At 39.2% G+C, this 17,947-nt stretch overlaps 2 protein-coding genes across 2 annotated transcripts; one reads left to right on the forward strand and one right to left on the reverse strand.

Annotated features, from left to right (window-relative positions):
* Positions 1-196: 196 nt before the first annotated feature.
* NUBP1 (nucleotide binding protein 1) lies at positions 197-5,269 on the forward strand (the record flags this gene model as incomplete). Its single annotated transcript, XM_009324808.1, has 8 exons — positions 197-325; positions 856-888; positions 1,666-1,756; positions 2,101-2,255; positions 3,361-3,471; positions 3,595-3,697; positions 4,426-4,509; positions 5,101-5,269. Coding segments are annotated over 8 exons (759 nt in total), but the record flags the coding sequence as incomplete, so codon positions are not given.
* Positions 5,270-5,323: 54 nt separating this feature from the next.
* On the reverse strand, positions 5,324-16,191 carry TVP23A (trans-golgi network vesicle protein 23 homolog A (S. cerevisiae)). Its single transcript, XM_009324809.1, has 6 exons — positions 16,175-16,191; positions 13,408-13,552; positions 12,383-12,472; positions 8,676-8,801; positions 6,853-6,982; positions 5,324-6,427 (listed from the first exon to the last, which is right to left on the reverse strand). The coding sequence occupies exons 1-6, from the start codon at positions 16,189-16,191 to the stop codon at positions 6,366-6,368; spliced, it is 570 nt and encodes a 189-aa protein (XP_009323084.1). The 3' UTR covers positions 5,324-6,365.
* Positions 16,192-17,947: the final 1,756 nt, after the last annotated feature.

Raw genomic sequence — 17,947 nt, forward strand, 5'->3', positions numbered from 1 at the left:
GCTGCCGTTTGAAGCCGGGAGGCGGAGGGTGCCGGAGCCGCGGGCGGGAGGAGCTGGCAGGGCGAGCACCGGCCCCGCGGCACACCGGGGATAGCCGGGCGGGGCATGGCTGCGCTGATCGTGTTCCCCTTCTCGTTACGGGTTTGAACTCGCTTCCTGTGCTATTGTTTGTGTTTTCCTTGCGTGCCTTGGGCTTTGGAAGCAGTCCTGTGCGAGCTTGTTTGCAGCGGGCTGGGTTGGTTGGTTTGTTTTCCAGGTTGCTCTGCTGGACGTAGATATCTGTGGGCCGTCAATCCCTAAAATGATGGGTCTGGAAGGAGAACAGGTAAGTGAATGCTCGAGCATGTTCTTCAAAGGATTTCTGCTCAATTTTTCATTAACGTTTCAGGGTTTTGTAGACTTAAAGCTCCTAAAAGGACAGCATACTGCGAAACGTGTGTGGTAACAGGTGGGGAAATAAAAAAGGTGAGATGGAGAAGTTCAGCGTAATTTAGTCCGTAGAAGAGTTGTCCGCTTTCAGGATAAGCGGTTCTGCAAACCAACGTTTGCTGCGTATCAGCCACATATTCGTGACTACTTAAAACTTAAGTGATGTTAGCACGATGCTCTTTATCAGCCCTAGAATACTTCATATAAATACATGAAGTCATGGGTAAATTTCTTGCAAAAGGGTTGAACAGTTATCGTTTACTTATTAATGGGGATCTGGCCCTCCGCAGTTTTTGACTCAGCTGCTCCAGTAAAGCGGTGTTGTACTATAGGCAGGATATCTACCCGTAAAAGACTTACGTTCACGTTTTATGTAACGTCTGTATTTATTTCTAATGTAACTTTATGCATCACGTCAATTTTCAGGTTCACCAGAGTGGATCTGGATGGTCTCCGGTGGTAAGTTGGTGCAGCTGTTTCAGAAAGTTTGCTGGGTTTGTTCAGGTTAGGCTCTGTCTTATAAAGTGAAAAACCGGTGAGGGAGGGGCAGAGGGTACTTCTGTTAATTCCTTTTCTAATGACGTCAATAGCCAGATCCTGTAGAATCCGGATATAGGCTGTATAGATCGGAGTGTTAAATTTGTTTTGTTCATCATAATAATACTACGTTTCTAAAATAGATTCGTTATTTTAAGTATCTCTTGTTTACTGGCTTTCCTACTATACTACGGGCAATAAATATGTTACTTGATTTCGTTGGTTTTGGTTATCATGCAGCTGTACAGTATGTCACCTTTTCCGTGACAGACAAGGGGTAACTGACACGCAGGAGAAATCTCATTAATCTGTAGAAAACGCAGGGAAAGTTTTGCAGGAGTGTTGGTTGTGTAAAGATCACCTTTAGTGTGTACGCTGTTAAAAAGGCAGCTTGGTGCTGAGAGGGAAAGCTGCTTTTATCCTTACGCTGTCTCCAGTGATTCCATAAACCACCGTAAATCTTAACGGCAACGAGATTTTTTTCAGTCTGTGAATGTAGCTGGTGAGCGTTGCACCAAAATTGCGGTTTTCGATGCCCTTTGATAAAAGAGAAGCGTAAGGTTCTCTGCCTTTATTTTCTTAATGTCTTCCCCCCACCTCCAGACTGCTTTTTCTGTAAAACCTGGGTTTAGAGTTGGTTTCTCTACTCTTTCTTTACTGTTCCATATGCTCTACTGAGATTCTCTACTTCTTTTTTAGTATGTTGAAGAAAACCTAGGTGTCATGTCTGTGGGGTTCTTGCTTAGTAGTCCTGATGATGCTGTCATCTGGAGAGGACCGAAAAAAAATGGTGTGTATCAAGTGTTTTCAACAACAATTTATGTACTTGAAAGATTTAGTATCATGAGCTTGTTTAATTAATAATGTAAATATAGTATAGTAAGGTATAGGAAAAAATGAGTGACTGGTTACTTATTTTCTTTAGTTGAGCGTATCCTTTGATGAAGTTAGAAGGTTAAATGCTGTATTGGGTTGGGTTTTTTTAAAGCCTTGGCAAAATAAGCATTTCTGTACTTAAGTTGACAAGTCAGAAGAATCTGCACAGCTAGACTATAAAATTTGAAGTAGACCCTCAAATTTAAAATATAGGGAGATACTTTTTTCTCTCGTCCACATTCTTATCTTTTCTTTCAGGGTTGATCAAACAATTTCTTCGTGACGTGGACTGGGGTGAAATCGACTACCTGATTGTAGATACGCCTCCAGGAACATCAGATGAACACTTATCTATCGTGCAGTACCTCAGTGCAGCGCACATAGATGGTGCTGTTATAATCACTACCCCTCAGGTATGAGAACTTAATTTCCATTGATAGAAGCATCGTGGCCGTTAAAGCCAATCCTTGGTTTAGAGTCTCTGTTTCACTTCAGAGAAATGACGGTCCAGAATCTGAGGGAGTTGACTTTCTTGTTTTGTGCCTGCAGCTGGATGGTTTATGAGTTAGGTGGGTGTCCCGGTGGAGTAGGGGATCTGAGTGGGTCACTAAACCACTGAGCAGTTCACAATCAAAAGCCGTCATGATCTGCGGGGTGAAGGGAAGTGCGGTATTTCACTTCCTTCTTCGAGATTAGAGTTCACATCACTGCCAATTTGTAATTTACTTGCTAACGGCTTAATGTTCAGAAGTCGGTAGGAGGTTTAGTTTTTAGGTGATAAGGCGTGCATTGTTTGACACCACGTGAAGTAGCCTGTTGCCTCTAGAAGGCAACTTTGAGATGTGTGTTTTTAAAAGAAAAATCAGGCCCTGGAGAGCTGAAACTCGGAATAAGTCAAATACAAACATAGGTTTTAAAGCCTGGTTTGGAAAGGAACGGAAGATCAAACTAGCCAGAGACACCTGGTATTTCCACAACAGCTGAAAGAATAAAATGTAAAGGACGTGAAATGCTGAGGGCGATATCAGATAGGTGGTGAGGGAAGGAGAAGGGAACGGGAGAACTGAATGAGGTCAGGCATATATGCAAAAAGTCTGAGAGCATGATAAGCTATTTGAAATCTAATTTGAAAAGAGAGAACAAGTGTAAGCCTGATGGTTCTTGTCCTTGCCTGCTCTGTTGAGAATGCCAGGGGTCTTTCTGCAAACTGAAAATGTGAAAAAGTTACATTTAAAGAACTAAAGATATGAGATAAAACATAAATATGGCTGAATCTTTACTAGAGTCAAGTCAGATTTCAAAATAGAACCACATTCGGTAGGCTAGAACCGTTGTACCTGTTCTGTTGCTACACACAGAATTGTTGCTAGAGCACATAACACAGGTTTACATTCTTCAAAATACAAAGAGAGCAGTAATGATTATGAACTTTCTTTAAAATAGCTCTAAGGATGTAACTTAATGGGTTCAGCATCAAAACATTACCGCCAAAATAGCAGTGTGTCCTCGTATTTGTAGGAAGTATCGCTTCAGGATGTTCGGAAGGAGATCAATTTCTGCCATAAAGTGAAACTGCCGATCATTGGGGTTGTGGAAAATATGAGTGGCTTTATATGTCCTAAGTGCAAGGTAAGGCTATCTGTATTTCACAGCATTTTTTATCTTGACATTGTTTGTATATAAAACATTGCTCCGAAAACACCTCGCTCTCCGAATTGCAGTATTTTAACTCTAATTTTCACGTTGTCCCAGAATGAATCTCAGATCTTTCCCCCGACTACTGGAGGGGCAGAGAAGATGTGCCAGAACCTAAATGTTTCCTTCCTGGGTAAAGTGCCCCTAGATCCTCAAATAGGTAAAGCTACTGTATTGCACTGCGTTTAAAACAAGTTTTTCCTCCTGTACTGTTGTTATTGCTGGAAACCCTGACTTGGACACTGGTAAATTAGATTAAACATTTTGTCTCTTAGGTAAATACCCACTTTTAGATAGAACATTTTTTTTGAATCAAAAGTTACTGGAACTGCAACATAGCATGGTGTGAAAAGAGGAAAGTGCTAGGATAATTTCCTTAGCCCGAAACTTAATCTTGATTAAGATTAGATTATGCGTCTTTTCAGCTGTATAATCATATTGAAGTACAGCATGTCTTTCTCTTTGGTGTAATCACCTGGAAGCACAGACCGAATAAAATCATAACCACTATGAAGAATAATATCTTGTAGATGTTAAGGATTAAAACTAGTGCTTTAACTTCACTGTGAGTGGCACCAGCCAGATTCCGTTGTGGAGAGGGAGATGGCTTGGTTCCTTGCCCGCTAGCGATTAGCAATTAATACTTGATTTAATGACTTCAAGGAACAGGTCAGTACTTCCAAAATAATGACTGAAGGTTTCTGCTAATGGTATTCCTTTGTAAAACCGTAAGCTGTAGTTGTAGTTCTATTACTGACATGAGGACTTCCTAAAAGGAACAGATGCGAATGGCTCTTTGGAGGGGTGTAACTGGTAGCGGGATAAAGGGTAAAATAAAGTTCCTCTTTTCCCCTTGCTTTCCTTTCATATTTTTCCCTGTCCTTCAAGGAAAAAGTTGTGACAAAGGCCAGTCTTTCTTGTCTGAAGCACCTGAGTCTCCAGCTACAACATCTTACAGGAATATCATTCAAAGTAAGTCTGAAAGTCACCGTGCAAATGAATCCTCTCGGTTCTGAGCACTTCTGCAATATATAAACGTGCTAAACAGAATTATGTTATTCTGCCACAAATAATAAAAATCGTAGATGTGCATGGCAATTATGAAGGTAACAGATGCAAATACTGAGTTCACTTCTGGGCATCAGTTGCGACAGCCTTTTAAAGCGATAACGAAATTGTATTTGGTAACTGGTTTCAATGTTTGGCTTCAGTCATTAATTTTCAGGAGAGAGGGGTGTGTACTTGCTCTCACAGAAAAGTTCTAAGATTCTCCAGCAGGCCTGTTGAGGGGTGCTCGCCGTAGCTGATAGGATACAGCTGGCTAATTACTGCCTCCACTTCTCATTGTAATTGCACAAAAAAGCCCATACAAAAACTACCTGAAGAGCTGGTGATGCGCAGTTTAAAAACACAAACAGCTGGGAGATTCCTAAAGCCATTTGCACTGTGATAAAGGCCCGACTTGAGATACTTGCACCAACGGGGATAGAGTGATGCGGCAATAACGAACTCCTGATGTGCAGCTGAAATGTTACTTCTATTACTTCTTCCCTGTCTTTGCAGGAATTCAGGAATACTGTGATCAACGCCATTTTCAAGAAGAAAAGATTATCTAATGTATGAATGGAATAAAAATGTAGTTCATGTTTAATTATAGAAAAGTAACTTATGCCTTGATTTAATAGAAGGAATGTATTCTTTTTGTATATTGCGAATAAATTCTTAATATAAATGTTCTTGCCTTTGGGCTTTTTCCATAGTTTGAGATTCTTGTAGTTCACCGGTGATCTCAAAGCTTGCTAGAAAACTATAAAACCAAGTCTTCATCTGTGTTACGTAGGCGCAATCTGCATCCGGTGTCATAGTACTAATAACCTGAATATGAAGTTGGCGTTTGAAGACGTGCGTATACAAGATGTTCTTTAGAAAGCTGAATACAAAATACGCTTTGCGGACATTGGGGCGTTGTGTCTAATGTATCTACTATGCACCCGTAGCAGGCTCTGGCCCACCTTCTGCGCTGGGATGAATTGCAATGCCCGCTCTCTTTCTTACTGAATAACATCATTTCAGTATCTTTCAGTGGAAAAGATCTATATTTAGAGTGAAACTCAGTGTAGTGTTGTCTCCTTTCTTTATAATTGGCATCAGTTTTAAAACAAAAACCTACTAGAGTTCAGGCAAGTTAATTATAGTACCAGTACAGTATTTTATTTATTACAGGTATCAGAATAACATATTTTAACTATTCACGCGTAACTGGCTGCTTCACACAAGTACAGTGTGGACATGCGATGTGACTTGTTCTTTCTTCTACTCAGCCCTGAGCCTGAACACTAAAAAATAAACATTCGGTATCTTTAATAACTAAGAGGCTCTTTGTGACTGTAATTCCTCTTTTTATTGAGGAATCAAAGCTTTGAGAAATCAGTATTGTGTACAAGAGGGAAAGGCAGTTTGACTTTGTTTATTGTAGTTGCAAAATTGAACAAATGAGCATCATCTTTTGATTACATTCTCATTCTTGGTTAAGATAATCCAACAGTTTCAGGTTAGTTGACAGATTTTTTTTTTTCTTAAAGGAGCGTGCTCTGTATAAACCGTAAGCATTGTTTTTCTGCCTATACAAACTGCTTTTTGATGAAACTTCTAAGTAAGAAAGGCTCTAAACCTGTCAGAATCTAAAGACTCAAACACAAATGACAAAATCCTTATTATTTCATGCAGGCATAATTCTAGAAGAGCTTTACTTAAATATCTTCATATGGAGAACGGCTTTCATAAATGCGTATTTTACTGCTCATCCTTGTTAGTGCTTCCTCATTTGATTATCTAGTGCCTGTCTTCCCGTGTTCTTCAATGCGGTCTTCTGAAATTCTCCTTGTCTGTCCTGTAGAATGAACACAGGAAGCGTGGCTGTTAGCATAACCTAGAACGCAGGACTCTTACCAAAAGCAGGGAAGAGCCTGGTGGAAGCCTGTGGGTTGAAGATAGCTCTCCCAGCTGTGCCTAGGCAGAGGCTTTGTAATACCTCAGAAGGCATCCCTCCCAGGATTTAACTTAGAGGACATTCTTCGTGGGGCTTGGAAGCGGCTCAGTTGTGAAGCTTCAGCAGGCTTCTGAACAGAGCGAAGTGACATGGGGCTCGGTCCCTCCGAGCGAGTTCCACAAGAGAGGCTTATTGGAGAAGCAAGATAGCCCTGCCAGGAGTTACTTTAGGAGCTAAGACCTGGGAAGAGCCAAAACCAACAGCATGAGGCAGGTCAGCGTGTGACACTTCATGGGCTGTAGCTGACAGACCAACTGCGTACTTACTCTTGGGAACATCTGCTGTGACAAAAAACCTTGAAGTTACTCTGCTGATGCTTTTTTGTCCCCCTAATTTGCAGTGGATGTAGCCATATAAATTAGCAGTCTGAAGGGAGATCCCAGCTATCACAAGAGCCTGCGGACAAACACAAGTTCAGCTGGGACAAATACACTGCTGTCTCGAGACTGTATGTGTAGAATATATACACACACGTGTGAGTGTATGTATGTATACATACTATTTAGATATACATAGCTGCTATAAAAGGGGGATATTCCTTCCAATAATAAATGACCTTCAAAGAGATCCAATCATGTCAAACCTAGACACAATAGTTCCTTTCTACAAAATGCCTCTCCTTTTATCAAAACAGATAGAAAATTTTTTTGTCATCCTGTATCTTGAAAGACTTCGTTACTTTCCTAAAAGCACGTATTCAAAAAAGGACTTATTCAACTGATTCTATAATCATTTCACTTTTTTTAAGCCTGATTTGTATCTAATAGTTTCGCATCCAGATACATAGCAAACTTGCCAGCTTGTAAAATTGACAAATGCCTTATTATATACAAATAAGATCCTGTAACTTACAGATTTACACAGAGCATCGATAGACATGAATCGATATCTAGCATTAACAGGCAGTGAAAATAATTAGATCTTTTTGTGGTAATATAGGCTTAGCAGCGGGCAGAACCCATCTGATTGACTAATGAAATCACTTACAAAAAATGTTTTTCTTAGTCTCAGAAAGAGTTTCCTGGAAGCTATTGTATTTTCATTTGTGTAACTCACCTTTTACAAGCACCTGAGCAACCTGCCTAGTGCTAGTTAGGGTTCCTTCTCCAAACAGCTCTTAGTTCAGCAAACAGTCTCTGGTGTTCAGAAATAAAGGTGGAGCCATGGAGAGAGACTGCTGGATAATTTTAACTATGGCTTGTTTAGCTATGCCATTTGGGGCACTAGAAAGTAGTTAATTACTTGCAATTGATTCATACCCACAGCTGAATTTCCCGTTTCATTTAATAATAAAATGTAATCTTGGCTGGTTATGTAGCTGCACATGTCCACGACAATTTTATCTTTTCAAACTGAATTAAGAAATTGTACTTAGCATGGCTAGAGCTTGACAAAATTATTTTTATGGTGATTATCGAAGCACCTAATGTTTACAGGGGAAAACACGAAGATTTCATAGACAAAAATATCTCAACGTAATGCAATATATGGGGTAAATTTCCTCTTGTATTTAGAAAAATGTGTGGTGTTTTTCTCTTTTTTTTTTGTAGAGTAGATGGCTTATAAATACAGTAATTATAAAATACATACTTACAGCTCAATTTATCAAGGTTTTAAGCACTATGATACTGGTTCTTTCAAAAGGGAATGGAACCAGAGATCTAAAATCCTTGCTTTTAAGAGCAAGTAACATTCAAGTCCCAAGGATATGTGAAAACCTGAAAACCAGCATCACTGGTTCATTTTTTGTCCTCTCCTATTAGTTCCCTTTGACTGAAATAAGTTGGGGAAAAGTATGTTGCTACAGTTAAAAAGAAGTCCATAATTTTGCCAACCACTTAAGGTTCTCAAGTTAGATGAAGGACTTGACATCCGATAACCTAGTAGAAGTGGGGCTAAAAAGTACTAATCCGTTCCAGAGCACAGGGCTCGACTGCTGGAAACTCCTCTGATTTGTTGAAGCTGTTAGTGGAATTTTTGTCCTGTTGGAAAATTTGGTTCAAAGACTGTTGCAAACCTAACAGATCTGGGTTTTCCCTCTACTAACACTGTCTGTCAGCCGTAGGTCTTTCAGTACCCCCAGACTTACCAGCCATTTCAGCTTCAAGGAGAACAAGGTGCTAAAGAAAAACACTGTCCAAATAACTGGACAGATAATGAGACCAAGCCAAAAGATTCGAGCTTCAGCTTCAGTGGAGGCAGCTATTGTAGGCACCTAGAAGGAAAATTATTGAAACTAATAGTCACAAAGACAAAATCCTCAATAAATAACAAATCAGCAGAGGAAGAGCAACGGACAAAATTACTTCTTTACCTAAATTTCACTTACATGCATGGAAGGAAGATTGAATAAGAAGAGAAGTAGTTTTCTGCTTGCTGCCCTACTGTACATGACAGCATTTTCTTTTCAAAATGTCCTCGTCTCTCTTCACATTTAAATGAGATAATTATTCTTTTTGTCAATGACAGCTCCCACTAACACTACAGATTAGTAGTATTTTAAAAATCAAAGTTCTGTTACACTGACGATTGCTTTTGAAGTTCAGAAATACTAAGTTAACTTTGAAATTAGATTCAAACTTTACCAAGGCCTTAGAGAAGCGTGAAACAGAAGACAGTGTTACAAGCAGAACTTTAGCGTGAGTACTTCACTGTCTGTAGTGTAGATTCGTGACATGTGCCCTGTTCACAAATCAAAAGTATGGGCAAAAAAATCAGTCCAGAATCGGAAAAGCTATAGTATCTGATGTGGAAATTGCAATGAGCTGTTGCAAGTGCTAACAAGCAAACTTTAAAGATCCCCCATAGGATTTATCAGTTGGTTCCAGTTCAGGCAATAGAATTCTCACAACAGTGCCCATTTCCATACATTTTCCTAAAAACATGCAGTATCTTAGCTTAATTTAAATCTTGCGTGAAGCTTAGTTTTCTATTATGTAAACTAATACTTCGATTTTGTTTATGAAGTTCACTGATATTCCATAAATTAAGAACTGTAGCTTCAAAAATGCCTCTTCTCTAATACTAGTGCTGGACACGGTAGCAACTGCTGGCATCTCCCTGAAAGAAGCATCGTTATTCACAGTGCTCTATTCGTGTTCTTCAGGGAGAGCAAAAAACCTCAAAGCAGGCTGCAAAAAGCCCTGGTTGAAGATTTCCTCAGGGCAGCACAACTCATGTGTCTCTATCTACACTGAAAGGCTCATTGTTAACTCCCAACACTTAAAAGAAACTAAAGAAAGAGAATCGTTCAGAAGGTTCTGATCTTTCCTAGGAGACCAGAATTCAAAATCTCACTCCAAACCTCAGACCACTCAACCACCACTAGTGCTAGCTTCTGAAATACAAGCTTCACAAGTAGAAAAGAAAACCCTGTGGGCTCTTCCACTCTGAAAACTGAAAAGCCTTTAAGTTCATTTTCAGTATCTTGAATTCTCCATGTAAAAATAAGACTCATCTGTCCATCCATCATGAGGCAGACAATGGTATCCAACTTGTAAATACAGTTAAGTTACTCTATCTGGCCTAAGAAAACCCTACAAGATGCAATAATTACAAGCTGTCTTTAATTTTTTCATGTACCTTCTAAACCAGTGATCTTGCAGAGGTCCAGAGAATAATGTTCTATGCCTTCATAGTTAGAGAAAAAGACAGATGTTCTGAGTCAATAACAGGGTTTAATCACCTGTATCCCAAATTACTGACAAATTACCCAACAGTGACACTGCATTAGCACTAACTATTTAGGAGGAAAAAAGTCAATACACCTGAGAACACTGCACCTAAAAGACCTAGTTAACTTGATGAGCAAGATTACAAAAGGCTGCAGTCATCCCAAGGAAAGGAGAAGAGAGTTGTGATGTTTGGAATGTAAATGTAAGAATTACTTTTCTTAGAGTAAACCTCGGCAGAAGATAGGATTTCAAGGGCGAAGCTCTGTTGCATCAGCAGCACACCAGGAATTTGCTGCTTATTGTTGGTAAGTGACTTGGAATATTTCTAAGCATGTTCACCCATAAAGGAAGAGATCTTAAAAAGCTGCCAGAAGACTAGCAAAGGAGGCAGGGAGTGCCTGACTCTGGAAAGTAAGAGAGTCGCGTGTATTCCAGGACCTTGCCATGACAAAGTGTTTCTCATGGATAAGCCATGACAAAAAAACAGTTCACTCTAATTACATGTTCTTTCTTGTGGTACTATGATTTTCACATTAATCAAGCTACCATTTGCCAGAACTTTTGGAAGGCTTTAGCCCACGCAGATGAGTCAGCTTTGTACTTCTAGGCTAGAATTAACAAACTGTAATAGGTGAACTAGGCTTGCTCATTTCACAGCAACTTTGAGGTCAGGAGGTCATTTTATGGATGCCATTGCTTTTAAGTGCTAAGAAAGCTCTTGCTTACTGTCTCAACTTGACGGAACTAAGAAACTCTGAAGGTCTTTTAGTTTCTTTGATTTCATGCAGGCTTGCCTATATTCTCTCTTTAGGTTTCACTTAGACTACAGGAAGAACGTTAACATCTGTCATCCTCTTAACGGTGTGCAGCCCTACTCTGCCGGTTGTGCTCCTGCTTGGCTGCATTCTCATTGCAAATGGCCGCAGGGCTGCTAGAGGGCACTCCACACCCATGCACTCAGAGTATTTTACATGGCTCGGTACCCGGGCTGTGTGCACAGCTGGATTTGCTTGAAAGGAATGTCCTAGTGAGTAGCACTTGAAGCAGCATTCTGCCAGGCTCTTGCCTGAATGAGGCTGTGGAGAGAATGTTAGCAAGCGAAAGCAAAAACCTACAGTCTTGGCTCTGGCAGCAATGCCAAGGGCTGTTTTATAGCTTTTTTGCTCCGGGTGTTTGGGGGAGCACTAGCAGTATCAGAATGCTCTGTGATCCAGGTTCTCTTCCCCACCGTACTCCATGAGCATGGTTCTAGAGGAGGGCCACGGAGATGATCAGTGTTGGAGCACCTCTCCTATGAAGACAGGCTGAGAGTTGGGGTTGTTCAGCCTGGAGAAGAGAAGGCTCTGGGGAGACCTTCTAGCAGCCTTCCAGTACCTGAAGGGGTCCTGCAAGAAAGCTGGAGAGGAACTTTTTACAAGGACATGTAGCAATAGGACAAGGGGTGATGGCTTTAAACTGCAAGAGGGTAGATTTAGATTAGATATAAGGAAAAAATTGTTCCCTATGAGGGTGGTGAGGCACTGGAACAGTTTGCCCAGAGAAGTTGTGGATGCCTCTTCCCTGGAAGTGTTCAAGGCCAGGTTGGACAGGGCTTTGAGCAACCTGGTCTAGTGGAAGGTGTCCCTGCCCATGGCAGGGGGGTTGGAACTAGATGATCTTTAAGGTCCCTTCCAACCCAAACCATTCTATGATTCTAAAACATTCTTTTTAAAATACTGAATTGGAACTACTCAGCATTGCTTTCAACATAGATCCTTCCTGAGGAGGACTCTGCATTGAGATTAACTATGGGAAGATATATTTATTACAAGATGTTCTCACTAGAAAATAAAATAGAACTACCAGAAATGTTTCATACCACTAGTATCATGCTATGGATATTTATTCTGCTGATGCATATGATGACAATGTTGTGAGACCAGTTTTGTTCTGAATGCTTCTAGAGGATGTGACAGTCTGGTGTGCTTGCAACTGAATACTTACCTTTTATCCAGCTTCTATAGAAGATAATGTAACTGTTACAAAGGTGCTCTATTTGTTACTTTATTTGACTTAGGAAAGCTTGCAAAGCTGATACTATGGATTCTGTTTGTCCTGTGCCTACTTTTATTAACATACTTACCCTTTTTGCTTCAAACACCCAGTGGCTTTTTCCATCTTCATCAATCTGGTTCCACCAACGCAAACCAACCAAGAGTCTTCCCGTCACATTCTAGTGACAGAGACAATTATTTGCATTAATCAGTTGCATAATTCACTTGTCAGACTAACATTTAAAAAAAACCAAAAAACAAGCATGTCTGAAAATCATATTCTTTTATCAAATATTAAAATTAGTTCTAAAATCTGTGCCAGCTTGAACACAACAGTCATTAAGGATGGATGAGTTACCACAAATTTAGAGGCCGGTTCTCCTCTTCTAATATGATAATTAGCAAAATAACATTAATTTAGGCAAGAAATTATAGGATGTATCTTTTCTAAGTCAGTTAGTTGAAGCCCCCAATAAACAAATTTCCTCGGTAAGAGAGGAGAACTGCGAACAAAAATACACTGAAGAAATGGAAGATTAATTACAAGCAAGTAAGCTGCATGGAATCAAGCAAACAAATTAAGAAAATATTTCTGCACCTGGATGAATAGTAGAAGTTTTCAGTATACTGGAGATGCATCAATGCTTCACTTCTACAAAACAAAAGCCTTGTTCCACATGTGGAAGGCCTGACCCACCTGCCTGTACGTGATTAGGGCACCGGTGCCATAGCTGAGCTCCCAGGAGCCTTCTGCAGCTCCTGCGTGCTGGATCTGGGCACAGTATCGCAGCTTTGGACACCCTTTGGCATCCATTACTGAAAGCCAGTATTACTTTATTTCTTTTTTTTTTAAGGGGAAAATCATACAAACAAATCTACCTATGACAAGGCAATTTTCTCACCATATTAGTAGCTCCCATTAGGCATAGAGAACATGGTGATAAACAGTAACCAAGATATGTAAATGTCTTAATTAAAATGGGCTAGACATTTAAGATATCAACAGATCACAATGGTTTTGTCACTTTTTGTCAGTATACATATTTCCTTTCTTGTTTTATTTAATGGCACACAAAATACTTTCAAAGGTAATTACTATTCAGGGTCATCTTACCTTAACTGACCAGAAGTCAAAGGATAGAAGGAGGAGAATAGTGACAAAACAGGCAACAAAGCTGTTGCTGAACCAGTCACAGAACAAGTAGGTAATAATAGCACTCACTCGGAAAAACAGGTGGAAAAAGGTGGCCAGTGGGTACCTGGAAAAAAAAACACAGAGCACTTATGAAGTTATGGGACAAGAAGGAATGTTACAGTATTTGCTAGCAATGTAGTATAACACAACTATTTCTAGTCTATAATGGTATTTTGGTTTGTAGCTGCTATTATTTCATATGTTGATGTATATATTAATTATCAAAGCAATAGTATTTCCAATAGCCAACCTTCAATCTAAAGCTGAAAGATGGAATGTGTTGTTCATGTCAAAACTTTCTCAGATAGAACAAAATCTAGAGTCTTTCACCAGTTTCTCTGGTACTGCATGAAGGAAACTTAGTGGTTGTGTTCAACACTGTACCCTAAAATCCTCATCGTTTCATGAAATAAATCAGCATTGCAAGGCACAAAAGAATTGAGACAGATCTTACGCCTTTCAGAACTGTTTTGAAAACAAGAACAGAAACCCTGAGACTAAAAAATTAAAGTAAAAATAATATAGCTGTTGGGTATAAGACAAAATGAACCTTCATACGTTACGTCTGAAACCAAACACTTCCTTTTACAGAGGGAGTACGATCTGGAAATCTCTCAGTTCTTATGAATGAATGTTCATTAATTTCACTACATATTTGTGCTTTGCTCATCAAACAAAATTTTGTCTGTAACAAAGGGGAATTTCAGTGGAAGAAGTAACTATACGGCATGGAATATCGGCCTGTACAGTAAGACAAGGGGTTTGGAGAATGCTATAACAAGCACAGTACAATTTTCAGCGTAATATGACAAGCACAAAAACTTATTCTGTATAGTTGTGTTTGTGTTAATTAGTTTAAAGTGACAATTAACTAGAGGCTATTGCATTTAAGTAACCTCTTCCCTTGAAGCTGAGTGAATAAAACTTGTTTTCTGAATAAGATGGGGTTTAAGTGAGTGATTGTCTCATTAAGCTCCTCTACCTCTGTAAATAATTAACAGTAGTATGGCCTAGGTCATAATTAACGATTCAGCTATAAAATGTGTTATTCTATTATTGTGTATAATAAAACTATACATAAAATATATACACAATTAAAATTGTTATGAACTTAAATTATAATTAGATTTATAGTTATTATACTTATATCTTTATTGTAATATTATAATTCTATAGCTGTTCAACTGTTCTAGTAATTATCTATTCTATAATGGCAATATTGTTCTTGTAGTACTACACACATGACTGGAGAAGCAAGAATGATGCACAGCTGTAGCTTATATTTACTCCTGATCATGCCCATGCTAACCTCAAACTTTCCAAAAGCTGCTTCTGACTTAAAACTAAACATGTGACATTTTAAGTGAAAGGCGCTTTTTCTGCCATAAGCAGACGGGTGGGTGGGTTGGTGGAGCGGAGGGGATGTTGTGAACTGTCAAAAACAGATAGTGTCTTGCTACTTCAAGTCTTGATCTCATTCAAGAAGATGTAAGAGCTCATTGCATAAGTGGTACCTTGTGTCAATATAAGCTATTCATAGATCACAACCCTAAAGCGCATCGGGGTAGACCGAGCCTTTACAACTATATCAGTGCTTCAAATGTGAAAGTAACTTTGGAGAAGTAGTGTTTCCTTTTGGAAGTCAGATGATGAACTACTGTTTGGATGCTGACTCTATTCCAATATCAAACTTTGAAGGGTGTCTACTAAAAAAACAGTATATGAGCAAGAGGCTCACATTTATTACAGCGCTAAACACTTTATTGCCACTATGGAGTATCAGTCCTCTCACAAGGATATGGCTAGCCAAGCCAAAGACAAGGACTTGTGGGTTCTTGTCCTAGGGGAGGAATATGGAGATATAGCAAAACTTGCACCTCATTCTTTGGACAACTATCTCAATCTCAGAAAATGTCCAACCTATTTATGCTTTAAAAAAAAAAATCCTGAAACTAATGGAATCCAGTAAATAAACTGTTCATTTCCTCACTTAACAGAACAAATGTGTTTTCTTAATTCACAGCCATCAGATGAAACTTACAGCTCCTATCATATACAAACAGAATTTTTAATAAGGAGCTAATCCCAGATAGATAAAATTGTCTTTTAAAACCTGAAGCTAATCCTTTTTGAAACAAAAAATTTACCAGCTTTTCTTAAGTGAATGCATTTATACTTGGTGACATGACATGATTTCATGCATTTATTACATGCATGAAATCAATTATACTTTATAAGATTTTTTTTAAAAGCTAATTTCCAGAAATATGATGGCATTAAGAAATCATTGTATAAACTAACATGATTTATTGTACTAATGACAGTATAGGCTTTAAAACATGATAACTTTTTTTTTCCCCATTCAAATCCAATAAAGGATAAAGGTAACTAAAACTCTGCACTGGCTCTGCTTGGCATACATTTGCTCCTGAAAGCATAGCAACCCACTTGCTTGGACCTTTAGTTACCCTGTTGCATCTAAACACCCATATCGTGTAGAACTGGAGCCTTGAGGCTAAATGATTACCATTTACCTCATTACAATAACCTCCATTCAGTTTGCAAGCACGATGCCTATTAGGATAGGAATGAGCTGTTATGAATTTAGTTGCATCCCATATTAAGGAATCAAATTGGGTCAACCCTAAGGTATACCACTGAACCACAGGAGAATCATTCCCAGTACCTGCTCAGAAGCGCCATGGCAGCAGTCTACATGCTGCTTTTTATATCTCTGGTACTTCAAACATATCTAGGCAAATTTTGAACAAACAGGCTCTTTGGCTTGATCACCCTGTGTTACCTGGCTGATTTGAAAAAGAAGCAATCATACGCTCCTACCTGTTCCAGACCAAATGTTCTGACACTGCAATGAACTGCAAAGATGGTGTAAGTTATCTCTTTTCCTAGCCTTCTTATGAAAGTAGCCACTAACTAAATCACTATCCGCATACCTTTTGCTTTTAAGGAGCAATTGCATATACCTTGGAGAATCACAAAAGCACAATTTGTCATAGCTTATGCAAATTCTAACCAAGTTAAAGATATGAGATTGGGATAAAGTTAAAGACAGATGATTAGAACATGTTGTTATGCTCTCTAATAAGACAAGAAAACTTTGCAGCACATGGGTGTGTTCCAGGCTTGTTTGCACAATATTCTTCAGAAATATAAAAACAACTTCTGTGTGAACAATGTAAGGAGTTTCATTTCTGTATTCTATAGCAGAAGATTTTTCAGTATGAGATTATGTTTTAGTATTGTCAGAATGAGGGCAAGAAAAAACAGTCTCTAATGAAATAAGTATCTACACAAAGTGGATCAATTAATAGTATGGTTTACTGATACTTTGCCTGTCTATGTTATCAGGTAGCATGAACCTGTAGGAACAGATCTCTAGAGTAAAGCAACTGGTGCTGTGGACCTCCTACAAACATTTCAGGGTGGTTTCACTTTATGCTAACTCTAGTCTGGTCCCATAGACTGAATGTGTGGCTTGCGTGCTCAAGACACTCCTATGCTGTATTTCCCAGTTTAGTTTAATCATTTAGGCCATGTTTTCCAAGACTGTACCAAAATATAAACCTTCATTTGAAACATGCTGCTGCTAAGGCACAGAATCAAAGCAGCTCTGGCAATGTTATCTTGTGTCATGGCTGACTCATCATGTAATTGCAAAGTCCGATGTGCTGGAAGGGCAGAAATGCTTCACCAAACACTAGTAAAACAGAGTAATTGTATTATAAAGCTATGTGATTGCTTGTTTGCACATCTCAGATAATGTTTGTGTTAAGCCTAACATCTCTTACTTTTCTTTGTTTACTCCTACAAGAAACATTAACATTGTAATGGACCAGAGTAAACTTGGGCAAGGTGAAAGGGAAGAAAGCAATATAAATCAAAGCTGATTATATACATTATTATTGATGAGTGCATACATATGTATAATTCATTTTGACATAAAACTTCTCCCTTGACAGTCTTTGACAGGAGATTCTTCAAAAGCCACTGATGGAACAACAGCTCTGTTGCCTGGGACCTCGGTGTGGACAGAGCTGCAGAGTGACACCTCTGGTAACGTAACGGTAGACTGCTTAACCTGACAGATGAGGTGGATCAATGGGTTGGGTTTCCTTAGGTAACAGCTACAAGGTAAGATATACTATATTCCACATAACATCACATCCCGTGGTAGGAAAACATGACAGTTTTATTGCAAATAACTTGCTGTTTCCCTTCAGCCAGGTGTGCAATGCAACAGCAGAGCACTCTGCTGCACAACTTGTTTTGCTGAAGATGAAAGCGCTCTCCACCTCTCCAGCTCTAACAAAAATACTGTTTGGTTGGGTTGGAATTTTTTGTGATTATGTTGGCTTTGGGTATGTAAAATTTCTGTTTCCAATGGCAGGATGACACTGAGCCTGCCAAGCAGTCGGGCTCGCAGCAGCGGTGCGGCTGG

This window comes from Pygoscelis adeliae, unplaced genomic scaffold, assembly GCF_000699105.1.
Source record: "Pygoscelis adeliae isolate BGI_AS28 unplaced genomic scaffold, ASM69910v1 Scaffold85, whole genome shotgun sequence".
NCBI lineage: Eukaryota > Metazoa > Chordata > Aves > Sphenisciformes > Spheniscidae > Pygoscelis > Pygoscelis adeliae.

Coding starts and splice junctions, on each gene's coding strand:
- TVP23A (XM_009324809.1), bottom strand. Junction 6,983..8,675: donor CCTTGAAGCTGAAATGGCTG/GTAAGTCTGGGG, acceptor GTTTGTCCGCAG/GCTCTTGTGATAGCTGGGAT. Junction 6,428..6,852: donor CACAGCAGATGTTCCCAAGA/GTAAGTACGCAG, acceptor TTCATTCTACAG/GACAGACAAGGAGAATTTCA.